This window comes from Carcharhinus amblyrhynchos, unplaced genomic scaffold (assembly GCF_965287045.1).
Source record: "Carcharhinus amblyrhynchos unplaced genomic scaffold, sCarAmb.v2.hapA chromosome_111, whole genome shotgun sequence".
NCBI classification, from domain to species: domain Eukaryota; kingdom Metazoa; phylum Chordata; class Chondrichthyes; order Carcharhiniformes; family Carcharhinidae; genus Carcharhinus; species Carcharhinus amblyrhynchos.
The window spans coordinates 422860-442790 of record NW_027649851.1 but is presented as its reverse complement, the minus strand read 5'-3'; the positions used below and the strand labels follow the sequence as shown (position 1 = coordinate 442790).

Below are 19931 nucleotides of genomic sequence, written 5' to 3'. Positions count from 1 at the left end.
AAGGATTGTGGAGACGATCCTGGATAGGAGTGAAAGTAATAGGGTAATTGTTATGGGGGACTTTAACTTTACTAATATTGATTGGAATAGCTATAGCTCTAGCTCATTAGAGGGGTCAGTTTTTGTACAAAGCGTGCAGGAAGGTTTCTTGACTCAGTATGTTGATAGGCCAACTAGAGGTGAGGCTATATTGGATTTGGTGCTGGGAAATGAGCCAGACCAGGTGCTAGACTTGGAAGTTGGGGTGCATTTTGGTGATAGTGACCACAATTCGGTTACGTTCACCTTAGTGATGGAAAGGGATAGGCATGAACCTCAGGTCGGTAGTTTTAGCTGGGGGAAGGGTAATTATGAGGCTATTAGGAGAGAATTAGGAAGCATAGGTTGGACTAGGAGACTACAGGGTCTCGGAACGTCCGAAATGTGGAGTTTTTTCAAGGAGCAGTTACTGCGAGTCCTTGATATGTATGTCCCTGTCAGGCAAGGAGGAATTGGTCGAGCTAGGGAACCGTGGTGCACTAGGGAAGTTGATTCGCTGGTTAAAATGAAAAAGGAGGCTTATGTCCGGATGAGACTTGAGGGCTCAGGTAGTGCACTAGAAAGCTTTAGATTGGCTAGGAGGGAGTTAAAGAGAGAGTTAAGAAGGGCTAAAAGAGGACATGAGAAGACTTTGGCTGATAGGATTAAGGAGAATCCTAAGGCGTTCTATAGATATGTTAAGAACAAAAGGTTGGTTAGGGCAAGATTAGGGCCAGTTAGAGACAGCAGTGGGAATTTATGTGTGGAACTGGAAGAGATTGGAGAGGTATTGAACCAATATTTCTCTTCAGTGTTCACGCAGGGGGACATAAATGTAGCTGTGGAGAACACTGGGTTACAGGGTTGTAAACTGGACAGTATTGCAGTTGATAAGGAGGATGTGCTAGATATTCTTGAGGGTTTGAAAATAGATAAGTCCCCTGGGCCGGACGGGATTTACCCTAGGATTCTCTGGGAGGCAAGGGAGGCGATTGCAGAGCCTCTGGCTCTGATCTTCAGGTCGTCGTTGGTCACCGGTATAGTGCCAGAAGATTGGAGTTAGCGAATGTTGTCCCATTGTTTAAGAAGGGGAACAGAGACTTCCCCGGGAATTATAGACCGGTGAGTCTTACTTCTGTTGTGGGCAAGGCTTTAGAAAAAATTATTAGGGATAGGATTTATAGTTATTTGGAGAGTAATGAAATGATTAGAAATAGTCAGCATGGTTTTGTGGAGGGTAGGTCGTGCCTTACTAACCTTATTGAGTTTTTTGAGAAAGTGACCAAAAAGGTGGATGGGGGTAAGGCAGTTGACATGGTATATATGGACTTTAGTAAGGCGTTTGATAAGGTTCACCATGGAAGCCTTCTGCAGAAATTGCAGATGTATGGGATTGAGGGTGATTTAGGAAATTGGATTAGGAATTGGCTGGTGGATAGGAGACAGAGGGTGGTGGTTGATGGTAAGTATTCGACATGGAGTTCAGTTACGAGTGGTGTGCCTCAGGGATCTGTTTTGGGGCCACTGCTGTTTGTAATTTTTATAAATGATCTGGATGAGGGTATAGTTGGGTGGATTAGTAAATTTGCTGATGACACCAAAGTCGGAGGTGTGGTAGATAGTGAGGAAGGGTGTCTTAGTCTACAGGGAGACTTGGACAAGTTGCAGAGCTGGGCCGAGAGGTGGAGGATGGAGTTTAATGCGGAAAAGTGTGAGGTAATTCACTTTGGCAGGAATAACGGATGTGTAGAGTATAGGGCTAACGGTAGGACTCTGAATAGTGTTCATGAACAGAGGGATCTAGGTGTATGTGTACATAGATCCCTGAAAGTTGGGAATCAAGTAGATAGGGTTGTTTGGAAGGCATACGGTGTCTTGGCGTTTATTGGTAGGGGGATTGAATTTAGGAGCCGCAGCGTCATGTTGCAACTGTACAAAACTCTGGTGCGGCCGCACTTGGAGTATTGTGCACAGTTCTGGTCCCCACATTATAGGAAGGATGTGGAGGCTTTGGAGAGGGTGCAGAGGAGGTTTACCAGGATGTTGCCTGGTATGGAGGGGCGGTCCTATGAGGAGAGACTGAGGGATTTGAGGTTGTTTTCGTTCGAAAGAAGGCAGCTACGAGGGGACCTTATTGAAACATATAAGATGATTAGAGGTTTAGATAGGGTGGACACGAGGGGGATTGAATATAAAAGTAGGGAGGTCTTGCTGCAGCTGTATAGGGCATTGGTGAGGCCGCAGCTGGAGTACTGTGTGCAGTTTTGGACGCCGCACCTGCGCAAGGATATTTTGGCCCTGGAGGGAGTGCAGAGGAGGTTTACTAGGCTGATACCGGAGTTGAGGGGATTGAGCTATGAGGAGAGGCTGAATAAACTAGGCTTGTACTCGTTAGAGTTTAGAAGAATGAGGGGAGATCTCATTGAGACGTATAAGATGATGAATGGGATGGATAGGATAGAGGTGGAGAGACTCTTCCCGCTCAAAAAAGACAGTAGGACTAGGGGGCACAGCCTCAAGATAAAGGGGAGGCGGTTTAGAACGGAGTTGAGGAGGAACTTCTTCACTCAAAGGGTGGTGAATCTCTGGAATTCTCTGCCCGTTGAAGTGGTGGAGGCTGCCTCGCTAAATATTTTTAAGAAGCGGGTTGATGGGTTCTTGATAAGAGAGGGGATTAAGGGTTATGGGGAGAGGGCGGGAAAGTGGAACTGAGCCACAACAGATCAGCCATGATCTTATTGAATGGCGGGGCAGGCTCGAAGGGCTAGATGGCCTACTCCTGCTCCTATTTCTTATGTTCTTATGGACAGTGATAGCCTTTTTCCTTGGATGGAGAAAGCTAGCACGAGGGGGCATAGCTTTAAATTAAGGGGTGGTAGATATAGGACGGATGTCAGGGGTAGGTTCTTTACCCAGAGGGTGGTGAGGGATTGGAATGCCCTCCCTGCTGCAGTTGTAAATGCGCCTAGTTTGGGGGCGTTTATGAGATCCGTGGATAGGTTTATGGATGGAAAGGGTTTGGTTTAGGTTAGAGGGTCATTGTTTTTTTAACTGGTCGGCACAACATCGTGGGCCGAAGGGCCTGTTCTGTGCTGTAATGTTCTATGTTCTTCTATGTTCTATTCTGCCAATCTTATAGTAGCCCTTTCTTCTCTATCTTTCTACATTCCCCCCTGTTGTCCTTCTCAAAGACAAGAATTTCAATCTAACTAAATCTTGTAAAGTCCCCATTTCCTTTTCTACTACATTCTCTGAGAGTTCTGGACTTGTTCCTGTCATCATAGTGGCTGCAGTTCCTGGAATAACTGCATTTCCAAGCTGTGCACAGCAACACTTTATCATGGAAAATACCAGACGTTGGGTAAAGATAACAGGCAACAATATGATTACCCCGTGTACTCGGGACTTACCTATCGCTCCTAACCAAAAATTCCCCAGGAATGTGGTTCCTTAAACTTCTTAACCTCCTTTGGGATATGGTCCACGAAGCTACCTATTTCCTCAGATTGGTCGGGGATGTATGGGCAGCATTCAAACCCTATTGTAGCACATGTCCCACCCTTTTTAGCTTAAAAGTAATCTCAGGCTATCCTGTAAAGTCACTGTTCTTACGGCTGTTATTGCATTGCTTAATCCTTTTATAGCTTTTGTAATATCATTTGCCACCACTTCTAGTAATTCAGCTAATTTTTACTATTTTGACTGAGGTAAATCTCACTCCGACAGTGGGAAAAAGGGTAGAGAAGAATTGTTGGGTTTCTGTAAGGGCTTGTTTTGATCGATAAAGGGGCTGATGTGTTAGGGAGGGCAAATGATGGATATAAGGTATTACATATCCGAAGTAACATGACCCTTCCCAATTTAATGGCAACCAGAGATAGGCTTTGTGTCCACACATAAAGTGTGTTCCATTTAAGGTTTGTAAACGGATACCATTTCCTTCAGTTATAGTGTTTGCAGATGTGAGGATCAGAGAATGGTTAAACTTACTTGTTCCTGCTTTTCACCCACCTGTCTAAATACTGACCAGACAAATTGTCCCATTGGCTCTCCCCAGTCCTGTGATGTTTGTAAGGAACAAGACAGGGGGCTTCTGAGAAAGGTTATAATTAGGTTTAATTTATTCATAGCATACCCAGCTCATTCCCAGTGTTCCTTGCTATCCCTTAGTCCCTCCTTAAGAAATACTATTGTTCTGATTTTGAGTGACCTTTTCTGATTCAGCCACCATTCTGCTGTTTCTGATTCTTGGAAGGAATTGGTCTTAAAGGAATATCTCCCTTCAAGTGTGTCAGTACATGTGTACACGACCAATAGCTGGAGGCATTGCTATCTTTGGTATAGGTGTATGGCATGTGTATGAAGGTATTTTTGTACAATTCAGACAATACAGGTATTATAAATGTCATAACAAAATAGAGTCTTAATGTCCACTTTCCTCCATTGGTGAGGCTGATGATTCCTTTTCCTCGGGACCTGGAGCCCTCTTGCAGTGAGATGCCTGGATCCATGTCGGTCTTTCCTTCACCTTGATCACAGTGTTGGTGGTCAACAAGACTTGAGAGGGGCCCTCAAATCTTGGGTGAAGACTATTCTCTCGTTTAAACACCTTTACATAAATGAAGTCACCTGGTTCTAAGCTGTGGCACCTCCATTCTGTGGGATCAGCCTGAGCTTCCTTTACCTGGGAATGGAAACTAGAAATACATTTTGTGCGTGCAATCCAAATAGTTTAGCATATTTTCTTCCATTCTGTGGACATCCATCTGCTTAACAGTAAGTGGTGCAGAAAAAGGCAAACATTGGGGGGCTCGTCCCACAACGATTTTGTGTGGTGATAGCCCAGTTGTTCTGTTTGTTGCTGACCGCATTACCATTAATGCCAGAGGGGTAACAGTTCAACCCATTTTAGTCCAGTTTCAGCATTCAGTTTTGCCAGCTTGTTCCTCAGCTTTCCATTATATCTCTCTGCCCCTCAGCTGTCTGTGGATGATAACTGCAGTGAAAATACTGACTAATTTGCAATGCTCAGCACATTTCTTTCATAACTGTCCTGGTAAAATCTGATCCATTATCGGTACAGGTATGACAAATCGTGACACAATTCCTTTTTGCAAATATTTAGCAACAGTCATAGCATCATTCTTTTTACATGGAAAGGCTTCAATCCATCTAGAAAATACATCTACAATTATGAATACATACTTACCCCCCATGTACGGGATTTAATTCAATAAAATCCATTTGCAGATTTACAAAGGATTCTGTTGGATTTGGGTGGTGGGGGGGGGGGGCGGGGGGGGGGGGGCAGCCTGTACCTTTTCTGTCTTCCCACATTTATGGTTTGACAGGTAACACATCTTTCACTAACTTGTTTTGCAATTGCCAAAATACTTGATGCGTAACATGTTTATAAAATAGAGTCTGCCATCCCCTCTTTGTCTGCATGTGTGCAAGTATAAACAAAGTGGGAAATCCATGGGAGTAAGGATCTGGGTGCCACCACACGGCCATCGTGGTGAATCCACACTCCCTCAGGTGTTTTATTGCACTGATCTTGTGCCCAGGCTAATACCTCCTCAGTGCTGACCTGTGATTGTGAGGCCAGTACATCATTAATTGTGGGTGGTGGATCAATGGGTTTGGTGCATTTAAGGATGTAAGCAGACACCTGGAGTGTTGTGTCTGAGATAGCAACCCCTGGTGGAGCCCTGTCAGTCCTTTCATTGCCCAATACAATCTCATCTTAGTGACCTGTGTGTGCTTGGCATTTAATTAGTGCAATTTCCTAGGGGCACCATATGGCATGTAGGAGGTTACCAACCTGTTCAGCATTTTTAATTGTTGAGCCAGTTGAGGTTAGGTATCCTCGGAATTTCCAAATCCATCCATAATCATGGGTTACTCTGAATGTATACCGTGAGTCAGTGTAAATATGGACAGTTCGTCCTGTAGCCAGAATACATGCTTGGTTAAAGCAAACAGCTCTGCCTACTGGGCGGATAAAGTATTTGGTAAAGCTGCAGCTTCGATTATGCAGTGATGTGTGACAATAGCATAACCGGCTTGTGGCTGACCACGTTTATCCCTTAAAACTGATCCATCTACAAAATATATCATCCCTGGGGTTGTGCACTGGAATCTCACTGATGTCAGTCCATTGCTTTGTTGCTATCTAAGTCACTGTCTCGCAGCAATGAGGGGTGCCATCCTCAATTGTTGGGAGAAGTGTAGCGGGATTCAAGGAAGAACAGCGCTGGAAAGTCAAACCCGATTAGATAGGAACTCAACTTCATACTTATTTGAACTGGCCGATGTCAGGTGCTGGGTAGCACATTTAGACAGCGCATGGGACATGCAATACAGTTTGGTTATTCAAGGTAACAGTTTGTGCTTGTTGGACAGCGTAGTATGTGCTGCAGCCAGTATATGTAGACACCCTGGTAAACTTCGGGCTACTGGATCTAATTGAGTGCTAAAATAAGCAACAGGCCATTGATTGTCCCCATGCTTTTGAGTGAAGACAATTGGGCGAAGCCGACTTATGATGAACATAGAGTTTAAAAGGCTTGGTATAATCAGGGAGGCCTAATGTTGGTGCTTAGATGAGGGACTGTTTGAGAGATGCGAAGGCGTCCTCCGCACCCTGTGTCTATTGTAATGTTTCAGGTTTAGAGGGTAAGGAGATGTCCATGAGGGGACGCACTAACTCTGCATAGTTAACAATCCATTGTCGGCACTATCCAGATATTCCCAGAAATTGTTTCATTTCCCTTTTTGTCACTGGTAAAGGAGTCTGGTATATAACCTTCACTCAATCAAATGTTAGCTGACAGGTATCACAAAAGAGTTCATGGCCCAAACAGTGAATTGGTTCAGATAGCAGTTGGTGCTTAGCTCGGGACATCTTATGGCCCTTTTTGGCCAGCGTTTGTAGCAATAACAGCGAATCCATCTCACTAGGTGTTTACTGGGTGAGGCAATTAAATCTCCTTTATAGCCTTGTGATTCCAATAGTTGGGTGCTTTAAGGACTGCAGCTAACATTGCTTGGTATCAAAGGAGCATCTGTAACTGTGCACCTAAGTTTATTTGCTTAATTTCTAAAATGTACAGAAAATATATATGTGTGGACTAATTAAAGGTGTTACATGTACCTTTAAAACTACAAAGTATTTAAAACTCCCAATTACAATTACTAACAAATTTACTCCCCATTGAGAAAGTTAATTCTACATCTAAGTTGATTAAACAAAACACGAGCAGAGGCTGCCAATCTTATAGAAGCCCCTTTCTTTTTTATCCTTCTACATCCTCTGCTCCCACCCTCTTACTGTGTGATATCTGTTGGGCAGTGCCATGTTGCCTCTTGGGCAGTGCCAGGGGCAGGTTTCTGCCGATTTGGGGGTCGGGGGTGGGGGGGGGGGGAGGGGGGAAGGTGGGCTGGGGGTGGGAGAGGGCAGATGTGAGGGGGTTGGGGCTGGGCTCGGACACGTCGGGGGGCCAGCGATCGGACCACAGGGGGGTATTGCTTGACCGGCTATGCAGGATCAGGGGGGCTGGCCAGCAATCAGGAGGCTGGCAGACAGGTCACTGCACATGGGCCGATCTCAGCGCTGACAGAATGGTGAATGCTCTGTGGTCCGCTCAGTGATATGCTGCCGGGCTCTCCAATGGGAATAGGGCCCACCCACTGAATTTCAGTGTGATTCACGCTGGTTCACTCACTGTGCACAGAATGTGGGAGATTCATTTTGAAAATCCTGCTGAAAAACTAGTGTGATTTACTCCAGTTTTCACACAAATTTGACACTAACGTCAGGATTTTATGATCTCGTTCAGGTCAGATTGTAAAATCCCGCCTGAGGCCAACAGAGATTTCTGTTTTGCGAGCCGCACCCACCCCGGAATCAAGGTGGTAAAATACTGGCCTTAGGATTTTTTTTGAGACAACCCATCTCCCTCCTGGCTCACTCCTCATTTTTCAATCAGACACTTTACAGCCTTTTGGACTTGACAATTCCAGACCATAATCCCAACTCCATTGTCCCCTTCTCTTTGTTTGTATTTTTTTTCAGTCAACAACATACCTGATCTCAGCACATTATGTGTTTCTTGCCAGATTACCATTTTGTTTGGGTCTGTAAGGCTGACTCTCCTGACTTTCACATCCTACCCACTTGCTCTACAGTGAGAGGAGTACACTGTCTGACTAATCCCACTATATTCCACTGCTCACAACACATATTGAAATGGTTTCTCCAGCTCGCTAAATGGCCAAATATGTGCTTTACCATTTAATATCAGAATGAACACTCAATGTCCAGAATGAGTAGCACAGTGGTTAACACGGCTGCCTCACAGCGCCAGAGATCCGGGTTTAATTTTGGCCTCAGTTCACTGTGTGAATATTGCACGTTCTCCCTGTGTCTGCATGGGTTTCCTCTAGATGCTTTGGTTTCCTCCCAGACTTCAAAGATGTACAGGTTAGGTGATTTGGCCATGCTAAATTGCCCCTTTGTGACCAAAGATGTGGATTGACCATGGTCAATGCATAAGGATAGGTACAGGGTGTGGGCCTGGGTAAGATGCTCTTTCAGAGAGTTGGTGCAGACTTGATGGGCTGAATGGCCTCCTTCTGCACTGTTGGGATTCTATAAAGTTTTTTCAGTACACAACTTATCAAATAGAAAGGCAAAGTTTAACTGGCCCATCTGTTTCTATAATTGGTGGGTGGACCGATTGGTCAGTTGGTCTTTATGTTTTAGCTGCACCCTCAGGATGAAATGTCAGAGCTGAAATAAAATTTAAAATGGTGTCTGGGGACTAAGGTTTGTTTTTAATGTGCTGCCTGATATTCTTTGCAGCATTTTCCATTAGTGTGCATTACATACCAGTTTGCAGTTCCATGAGCCTGCTTCACTGCACTACCCATTGAGAGAGGCCATCAGAAGGGCCAGCTGGCACCTCCCTTTTCTCAGCTGCCCCTTTCTGCTCACTGTCCCTGGCAGTGCTAAGCCTTCCCAATGCATCTTTCACTTTGGCTGTTCATTAATTGAGCGATCGTGAGCTCATGCTCTGGGGCCATTCGCTGCCGGATGCCCATCGAGTGTGCATGCCCAACAGACTAACAATTCAGACCTTGGTCAATTCAGGATGAGTGGAAATACCTCTCCGAACCCTAATCTGAACTCTGAGTTCCAGTAGTTCACAACCTACCACATCCTATCCACCTTCTGTACACAGTGGTATTGACTACTCATAGGTGCTACTTGTTGAACTGATTTCTCCAGGTGGTTATAGGACCAAATATGTAATTTAGCTATTAGTCTCAGAATGACCACTAAATACAAAGGTTTCTTCAATAAGTAACAGAATTATAAGTTCATTATAAACCAGATTTATCAAGTAGAAAGGCAAAGCTTATTAATATACAGTAAATATGGAAGTATAATAATTACTCTTACTGAATACTCAAACTCATACACACCAAAAAGCATTACGAAATAGAGGAATTCTGTAGAAAGCTGAAAAGTCAATGGTTGAAGGGAACAGGGAAGATGATGTTGTCCTTGAACAGATGCCCTGGTTATACGGTTATTCTCTCAGCCCTGGTCTGTGAAACTATTGGTGTCTTTTACACTACTTTTCAGGCAGTCTTCACAGAAAACTTGCAGTTAGTCAATCGCACAACATGAGCAGCTTCCATTTACTTTTAGCTTTTAGCTGCTTCTGGAGCTTCCGGTGCTGTGGGGCAGAATTCTCCCATGGCCTCACTGGCAGATTCAATGGTGACTGGGGGGTGGCGTGGAGGGGGGGGGTGAATTTGGTGGGAGGCCTAAAATAGTTTACCTGCCACTGTTAATTTCCTGTGGGATCTTCCGTTGGTGCCTGCCACAGTGGATTGGGAATCCCACTGGAGGTTGGTGTGAAATTGATTTGCATCGGATGATGCGCCAAATCTTTCCTCGCTTCCCATTCCGGCCCAGAACCGCCTGAAACAACATGTTCTTCAGAAGTCAGGACTCACCAACACAATTCAAGGAGTTGCCTCTGGAGTTTAGGTTGGAGTCTGCCAGCCATGTTGGACCCCAGATCACGATTGCAGATGCTAGGCGGCTTAGTGACTACAGGTGGACTTTCCAGATTCACTGCCATTGAAGAGGTCCATGTTCTGGGGTCTTACTAGAGATCCATCTCCTTTCTTCAACACTGGCTCAGAGATGTTGAGCAACTTTCCAATGTGGCACCCAGATATGATGGTGGGTCTCATGCCATCATACACCCCTGCCACAGAATTTTGCCTTACCGCCATTGGTCTATAAATGAAGTTGGGATGGAAGATATGGCAGTTTCCTGTCACCTCCACAAAGGGAAATCTTTCCCTTTCCCACTCCCCACTCTGTGGGGCTTAGTCCCAGATGGGAGAATTCTGCCTGTTGGATTCTTTATCCAAACAGTTGATTCTTCTTGTTTTCTCCCAAAAAAAAACGATCAATTTTTAAACAGTTTTCCTGACATTTTCCTTCCAAAGTCATAAACCAGCATGTGACTCCTTTGTAAAGAGTCCAACAGGATCAAGGGGTTTCCACTTCTCTAAAACTGCTGAACTGCCTTTTCTTGTAAAGTGCTGTTTTTTCCAGGAACAGCAGCAACCAGCATCCTTGTAGTAACCCCTTCTGAAACAGTGGGTGTCCTTGCAGTAACCCCTTCTGAAACAGTGGGTATCCTTGCAGCATCTCCTTCTGAAACATTGGGTGTCCTTGCAGTAACTCCTTCTGAAACAGTGGGTGTCCTTGCAGTAACCCCTTCTGAAACAGTGGGTGTCCTTGCAGTAACTCCTTCTGAAACAGTGGGTGTCCTTGTAGTAACTCCTTCTGAAACAGTGGGTGTCCTTGCAGTAACCCCTTCTGAAACAGTGGGTGTCCTTGCAGTAACTCCTTCTGAAACAGTGGGTGTCCTTTCAGCAACTCCTTCTGAAACAGTGGGTGTCCTTGCAGTAACCCCTTCTGAAACAGTGGGTGTCCTTGCAGTAACTCCTTCTGAAACAGTGGGTGTCCTTGCAGTAACTCCTTCTGAAACAGTGGGTGTCCTTGCAGTAACTCCTTCTGAAACAGTGGGTGTCCTTGCAGTAACTCCTTCTGAAACAGTGGGTGTCCTTGCAGTGTTGGCCTGGGTACCTCACAGTGCTGGGAATATCTCCTGGTACTCCCCCCAATGGTTGCTGCCCCTGCTGCATTCCCTGGTTCTGCTATTGCATTTCCACAGCTTCGGGAGATGTGGCATCTGGTTTGGGGTCAGCTGAATCTTGTCTCCAGCAGGCCTTGATGTGCCAGAGGCCTCAGACATTTCCTCTTCCATCTAATGTACATCAGTGGCTGTGTCATGCGCACCAGAGAGTGACCCTGAAGCCTCACCGCTAATTTGTCCCACTGAGGTGATAGTATCTGTGCTGTTGGATGGTGCGGCCAATGTCTGTGGCAACCAACAGGTGCTGGCCTCAAAGCTTTCCTCAGGCTTCCCTCCGAGGTTTCCTCCGAGCTGTCATGGAGTGTCTCGGTGAGGACTCCAGGAGGGTAGTGATGCCAGATGAACCGAGTGCAACAGGGTCATTTCCTGCAACATAGGGCACCAGGTTTAAGTGTGAGAGAGACGAGTATTTGAGCAGCTTGCCACAGCTAAAGTATTGCTGGATGCTCAGTTCTCTGTCACAGGTCGACCTGGCTGTCCCTCAAGGTCCTGTGCTCTCCTCTGCCAGATCCATGGTGCTTTCCTCAAAAGGCATGGATTCTGAGCTCAGGGACTGCACCCCCTGTCTTCTCCCACTGCCGGTGGTTATGGACCATCTTCTCCTGTGGGCATGGAAGGGGGCACTGAAAGCCTGATAGCTGGAAGGGCACCGAGCGTCTGGGTCCGTGTCAGGGCTGGGACTATGCCTCAGCCAAGAGGGGGCTATGACAAGGATGCCAGAGGGGTTGGAGACAGGTGCTAGGGGGTCAGGTGCTGAAAAGCCGCGGGGTGTCAAGGGTGGATGAATTGCCACATATGGGACTGATGCAAGGACAAAATCTGTACTGGCACTGGTGGCCTGTCCTACGTGCCAGTGCAAGGGCACTGACTGCCTTCGCCTTTCAAGCTGTACCAATCCCTGGTTCATCACTTGTCTGGGGGAAGAAGTGTCCCTCCTCCCCTCCAAAGCATCTAGCAGATGGCCCAGCTCTCAGTAAACCTCGGTGCAGTTCTCCAAGATGTGTGATTGCCTCTATGTCCATCATTGGAACTTATGTGAAGCTCTCTCTTGTTAAGGAGCTCAGCTGCAGGCAGTTTGGGTGAGTTACATGACTGAAAGTACATTCTGAAGAGAATCACTGCAGGCTGTTTCATTGTGATGGATGGGCAGCTGGTGCGGAGGAGGAGAGGGAGGGCAAGGACAACTCTGCAGGGTTGCTGATGGGAGGTGGATGGGAAAATGGTGGAATCTGCAGAGGTGGTGATCCGGAAAGGGTGAAGGGGGGGGGGGGGGGGGGGTCCAATTTCCATGGAGTGGTTGTGGGCTGAGATCCCCGCAGGTGTGTGGGGGTCTCAATGTCCATGTGGTGGATGACGCGAGGTCAGCAGGAGGTCTCCCAGTAAACTGGGAGATTGGGGTGCCTGCGCAATGGCACCCCTGGAACTCAGGATCCAGCTTCTCCAGTGAGATCAGACTCCCCCTTCTCCCACCCCAGTTGGTGAGAATCACATTCTTTGCACTAAGTGTTTTAAGATTGTGACTCGCAGTTCGTCAAAAAAAAAAGCGCCATTCTCTCCCATTTTCTCACTCATGCGACACTTCAAATCTTTTTAGTAAGATTGTGCCCACAATCTACAATATTTAAGTTAAACCTCCCCAAATCTGAACTTTCCTTGAGTTTAAAAAGTCTCTCATCCTACAATGAGAAAATGAGAGAGAGGCTAAAGTGGGCAGCAGGATAGAAAGAAGATACCAGATTGAGAGGAATAACACAGAGAACTAGGAACACAGAGAAATAGGATGAAAAAGAGATAGGAAGGATGTAGAGGGATATGATGGATAAAGTGATATGATTACCTGCCTGAAGCGCTGAAGAGAAATTCTGACAGATTATAACACAATCCACCAGGATTTCCCAGCATGTGAAACAATGGGACTGGAATCTGTCAGGTTCTATCAGGGTGTGTGATCTTCTTCTTTCTGTGTTTTGCCCAGATGACCATTAATATCTGGATGGTAAAACTCAATCCCTGTGGTTTGGACTGGAAAATCCATGTACAATTACCTCTGGATCTTCCTTCTTGAACTGCAATTTTCCATAACAGCTTGTGTCCTTTACACTTGTCTGGTTTCACTCTCTCTGTACCCACACTAATCAATATAACTGCATCCTGAACAGATTTCACTCTGATATTTTTATGTTTGTTGTTCAAATACAATGGAAGTTAATGGTTGAGTTTATTGAGGTAAAGCTGATCTAACGTGGTGGAAATGAGAGTGCACAGTGCTGGTCTCTGAGTCTGTGTGTGTTTGTGTTCAGGCTGAGGGGCAATAATCTGACTGAAGAAGGAGTCAAACTGCTGTCAGCTGCACTGAGGAGACAGGATTGTAAAATACAGACACTGGAGTAAGTAATACACTGTGTACATTATCTGAATGTGTATTTGTGACAAGAAATACTTGTGTGAGTTGTTTATATATAATCTTACTGTTCCAGTGTTAACATACTCCCCAATTCACTGTGTTTCACTCCCACAGCTTGTGTTCCAATGGTTTGTCTCATACAGATGCTCAGCAACTTGCAATGGGTCTCACCAGCAATTCCTCACTGACACAGCTTTATCTGAGTAAGAATAAACTGGGAGACGCTGGAGTGAAATACCTGTGTGAGGCACTGAACAGCTGCCACTGTAAAATACAGACTCTGGAGTAAGTTCACAGACTTATAAATAGCACGGAATGAGGCCATTTGGCCCATCATATTCGTACTGTCTCTCCGAATGAGCATTTCACCTGGTGTCGTTCTCTTGGTTTCTCTGTGGAACTTTGCACATTGTTTCTTTTCAAATAATCATCCAATTCCCTTTTCAATGTCTTGATTAAACCTTTCTCCACCAATCTCTCAGGCAGGGCATTCCAGATCTGAACCACTCGCTGTGTGAAAAGGTTAATTTTCTTATCGCTTTTACTTCTTTAACCAATTATCTTAAACCTGTGCCCTTCAGTTCTTGATCTGCCTTTATCTTAGTTTAAAGGAAACATTAAGTTAATCTGCCTTTGTCCTCCTGTGTGTGGAAAAACTTTCTAATACAGTAACTGTTAACACTGTTTGTTTTCTTCACCAGGCTCTGTGAGAATCTCATTCGAGGTAATATCATTGATCAACTCAGTTCTGTTCTCAGAAACAACCAATCATTGACAAACTTAAATCTGAATAACAACAAACTGGGACACATGGGATTTCAACTGTTAACTAACACTCTGAGGCAGCAAAACTGTCCAATCCAAACATTGGAGTAAGTAAATTGTGTGTGTGGCTGTGCACATTTATATTGTGTGCTTGTGCACGTGTGGCTGTACATGTATATATGGCTGTGAGGCTTTGAGTGACTGTGCATGCATATGTGACCATGCGCGCAATTGGCTGTGTGGGTGTATGTGCACGTGTATGTCTGTCTGTGTGTGTGGCTATGCGCATATGACTGAGTGCATGTACGAATGCATGTGCAACTGCGTGAGCGTGTCAGAGTGCGCATGAGTGGCTGTGTGCATGTGTGCACTTGCAGTTTTGCATTTGTGGGCTTTGTGCTCTGATGTGGTTCTGCATATGTTAGTGGTTGTCTATGTGCATGTATGCTGTGTGTGCATGCATGTGTATAGTTGTATGTTGTGCACATATGAAATTGTGCACGTGTGGTTTTATGTGCGTATGTGGCTATGTGTGCATACAATGTGGCTGTGGATGCATGTGGCTGTGCATGTTGCAGGTTTTGTGCATGTGTGGCTCTGCATGTGTGTGTGGCAGTGTCTGCATGTGTGGTTGTGGGGCTGTTTGCGGCAGTGTGCACTCTTGAGTAGCTCTCTGTGTGTTTGTTGTTGTATTTGTGTGTGTCCCCATCTGAACATGTGTAGCCAGGAGCATATGTAGCTTTACACGTGTGCTGCATTCACGTGTGTGATTGTGCGGGGTCTGTGCACACATGTCTTTGTACATGCGTGACTGCATGCACATGTGGCTGTGCACATCTGTAGCTGTGCAGATGTGTAGCTTTGCATGCATGTGTTTGTGTGTGGGTGGCTGTGTGCACGTTTGACGGCATGTGGATGTGGTTGTGTGCAAGTGTGGCTGTGTGTGTGTGTGCAAGCATATGTGGTTGTGAGCATGTGTGGCATTGTGCACATGTGCAGCTCTATACGCATGTGTGTGTGGTTGCGAGCATGTGTGTGACTGTATGTACATGTGTCTGTGGATGTGTCCATGTGTGTGGCTGTGCGCATGTATGCAGCTGTGTACACGTTTGTGTTCATGTGTGGTTCAGTGTGCATGGGTGGCTGTGTGCACGTAACTGTGTTCATTGTGGCTCGCAGCGCACGGCTGTGTATGAGCTCTAAACATGAAATGCATTTCATTTTGACACCAATTTACTGCCATCTCATTTCCTTTGCCACTATCTCTACCTAACACTAGTGTACATAACTTGCTCTCCTGTTATTATAAACGTTATTTCTGATCCATGCAGACTGGAGGGTAATGGGATCTCAGATACCTTCACAGAGGAACTGACCAGGATTCCCTTTATAAACACATCACTGACAATGGTGAACCTGTCCAACAATCTGCTCACAGACCATTCCATCTGTGCTCTTCAGAACATGATCCAGTGGCACACTTATCTCCGTGAGATCAGGTGAGTATATCTATGTTCAAGGTTGTATTTTAAATATTCCTTTCAGCCCCTTCACGGAGAAAATGAACCTGCATTTATTACACCCCAGTATAATCACCTCACACAGCACAGCAAGATATCACAAACAGCAATGAGTTCAATTCTGTGCTAATCTTTTTCCAGTGATGTTGGCTAAGAGTTTTCTGGGAGAACTAACTCCCTGCTCCTCTTTCAATATAACTACAGAACCTTAAACAGGATGATCACCTACTTACATATGTTCCATCCAAAGAATAGCACCTCTGACAGTCCAGCATCCCCTCAGTCCTGCACAGTCTCAGCCTAAATTCTGTGTTCAGCTTCTGCTGTGAGGCTCCAGATGAGAACTTAAACAGGAACAGTTTGCAATACCTTTCTGGGAAATGTTGACTAAACCTGACCACTCATTCAGCATATTGCCAAACCCTTCCCTCACTCTCTCCAGAGACTCACTTTGAACTCATTTATAATCTTTTCATCTCAATGATCCTCCCTCCCTCAGTGCACTACTTCCCTGTGGATCTGAATAAACATTTAGACTCTATATTACAAAGAACAAAGAAAATTACGCCACAGGAACAGACCCTTTGGCCCTCCAAACCAACCATGCTGCCCGACAGAACTAAAATCTCCAAGCCTTCTGGGGATCATATCCCTCCATTCTCATCCTATTTATGTATTTGTCCAGATGCCCTTTAAAACTCACTATCGTATCCGCTTCCACTACCTCCCCAGCAGCGAGTTCCAGGCACCCACCACCTTCCGTGTAAAAAATCTGCCTCGTACATCTCTTTTAAACCTTGCCACTCGCACCTTAAACCTGTGCCCCCAAGTAATTGACTCTTCCATTTATGAATCAAACCAGTTACATTTTCTTCCAAATCATTTATATATATTACAAACAGCAAAGGTCCCAGCACTGATCCTTGAGGAATACCGCTTGTCACAGCCCTCCATTCAGAAACACACCTTTCAATTGATACCCTCTGTCTTCTATGACCAAGCCAATTCTGTATCCACCTTACCAGCTCACCTCTGATCCCATGCGACTTCACCTTCTACACCAATCTGCCATGAGGGGCCTTGTCAAAGGCCTTACTGAAGTATTAGACAGACACAGATACAATCCACTCGATTGCTGCACCCATAACTGCAGCAGGCGACGGTGCAGAGGGACCTCGGGGTCCTTGTGCATGAGTCGCAAAAACCCAGCTTGCAGGTGCAGCAGGTGGTCAGGAAGGCGAATGGGATGCTGGCCTTCATAGCGAGGGGGATTGAATATAAAAGTAGGGAGGTCTTGCTGCAGCTGTATAGGGCATTGGTGAGGCCGCAGCTGGAGTACTGTGTGCAGTTTTGGGCGCCACACCTGTGCAAGGATATTTTGGCCCTGGAGGGAGTGCAGAGGAGGTTTACTAGGCTGATACCGGAGTTGAGGGGGTTGAGCTATGAGGAGAGGCTGAATAAACTAGGCTTGTACTCGCTAGAGTTTAGAAGAATGAGGGGAGATCTCATTGAGACGTATAAGATGATGAATGGGATGGATAGGATAGAGGTGGAGAGACTCTTCCCGCTCAAAAAAGACAGTAGGACTAGGGGGCATAGCCTCAAGATAAAGGGGAGGCGGTTTAGAACGGAGTTGAGGAGGAACTTCTTCACTCAAAGGGTGGTGAATCTCTGGAATTCTCTGCCCGTTGAAGTGGTGGAGGCTGCCTCGCTAAATATTTTTAAGAAGCGGGTTGATGGGTTTTTGATAAGAGAGGGGATTAAGGGTTATGGGGAGAGGGCGGGAAAGTGGAACTGAGCCACAACAGATCAGCCATGATCTTATTGAATGGCGGGGCAGGCTCGAAGGGCTAGATGGCCTACTCCTGCTCCTATTTCTTATGTTCTTATGTTCTAATCTGGTGTCCATGTTCGCAACATAAATTTTCCCTTTCTGCAGTGTAGAGATCAGGAGCCCCGACTGGGGTATTGTGCGTCCTCAGACCCTGATTTACTGAACATTAATAAAATAAAGAATTCTCTCCCTACATACCTGTGCTGTAGGAATATTTCCAGTTGGGATAATTAACCTGTGTTGGATACTGTGTTTCAGGCTTCAGAGGAACAAGTTCAGTCCAGATGGATCCAAACATCTTCAGTCACTGAATAATCACAGACCAGGACTCTGTATAGAAATGTATACAAGAGCAATCAGTGAAGAGAGCCAGAACAACAGCATGGTTATTGAGTAATAATGAACATCCACCAGCTCAGTACGGAGAAGAAACCCACCGGGACTCGAACTGAGATATTTTAATATAGGCTCAGACAGTGGTAATATAAAGTGAAGAGGAGGAATATTCCTCAATTGCGTTCAGGATAGTTTTGTATAAAAATGTGTTCAATCCAACAAGAAAGGATCAAAGTTTGGACCTTTTGGAGTAACAGAGACAGTTTTAAATAATCGTTATTAGCATTTGTGGATATCAGAAATAAGATATAGCTTTAACATAGAAACATCGAAACTAGAAGCAGGAATAGGCCATTCGGCCCTTCCAGCCTGCTCCACCATTCATTTTGATGATGGCTAATTATCGAATTCAATATCCTGACCCCTGCCCCTTCCCCACATATCCCTTGACCCCTTTAGCTCCAAGAGCTAAATCTAATTTCTTTAAATCATACAACGTTTTGGCCTCAACTACATTTGATTTCCAAACATTCAGCATCCTCTGAGTGAAGAAATTTCTCCTCACCTCAGTTCTAAAAGGTTTACGCTTTATCCTCAAACTCTGACCCCTAGTTCTGGATCCCTCCACCATCAGGAACATTCTTTCTGAAGCTACCCTGCCTAACCCTTTTAGAATTGTATAAGTTTCTGTGAGATTCCCTCTCACTCTTCTAAACTCCAGTGAATATAATCTGAACTGACTTAGTACCTCCTCATATGACAGACCTGCCATCCCAGGAACCAGCCTGGTAAACCTTCGCTGCACTCCCTCTATTCCTCAGAATAGGCACCAAAACTGCACACGATACCTCACCAACACCCTATACCATTGCAATAAAATACTCCTATCCCTATGCTCAAATCCTCTTGTTGCAAAGGCCAACATACTATTTGCATTCTTTACTGCCCGCTGTACCTGCACGCTTACTTTCAGCGACTCATGCATGAGGACACCAAGGTCTCACTGAGTACCCACCTCTCTAAATGTACACCCATTCAAGTAATAATGTATCTTCCTATTATTGCTACCAAAGTGGATCACCTCACATTAACCCACATTATACTGTATTATACTGTATCTGCCATGCAGATGCCCACACACTCAGCCTGTCCAAATCACAGTGAAGCATCTCTCCATCCTCCTCACAGCTCATCTTCCCACTGAACATTATATATCTGCAAGTTTAGAGATAATACATTCAGTTTCCTCTTCCAAATTATTAATCCTGTGAAATGTGAACAGTTGGGGTCCTAGCACACATCTAGCACAGTACCCCACTAATCACTGCCTGCTTCCTATCTGCTACCCTAGCTTTCTATCCATCTCAAGACATTACCTGCAATCCCATGTGGTTTAACTTTACATAATAGTCTGTTATGTGAGACCTTGTCGAAAGCCTTCTGAAAATCTAAATAAACCACATCCACTGGTTCTCCTTGGTCAACTCTCCAGTTACATCCTCAAAGAATTCCAATAGATTCGTCAAGTCTGATTTCCCTTTTGTAAATTCATGTTGACTTTGTCTGATTATACCACTGCTTTCCAATCATGATTATGGACTCCAGCACCTTCCCTCGTAATGACGTTAGGTTCAATAGTCTTTAGCTCTGTTTTCTCTCTGTCTCCCTTTTTGAATAACAGGCTTACATTAACTATCCTCTAATCTTTAGGACCCAATCCAGAATCAAAAGAATTTTAGAAAATAACCACCAACAGATCTACTATTTCCAGGGATGCTTCCTTAAGTGCTCTGGGATGAAGATTA

At 45.2% G+C, this 19931-nt stretch overlaps 1 protein-coding gene across 1 annotated transcript in view; it reads left to right on the top strand.

The window, feature by feature from the left end:
• Window positions 1–18187, top strand: part of LOC145338626 (NACHT, LRR and PYD domains-containing protein 3-like) — a 45002-nt gene extending 26815 nt beyond the window's left edge. The window contains exons 6-10 of the mRNA XM_080183002.1: window positions 13568–13654; window positions 13786–13956; window positions 14373–14543; window positions 15768–15935; window positions 18049–18187. Coding sequence (XP_080039128.1) covers window positions 13568–13654; window positions 13786–13956; window positions 14373–14543; window positions 15768–15935; window positions 18049–18187 — 736 coding nt within the window. The remainder of the gene's footprint in view (window positions 1–13567; window positions 13655–13785; window positions 13957–14372; window positions 14544–15767; window positions 15936–18048) is intronic.
• Window positions 18188–19931: the final 1744 nt, after the last annotated feature.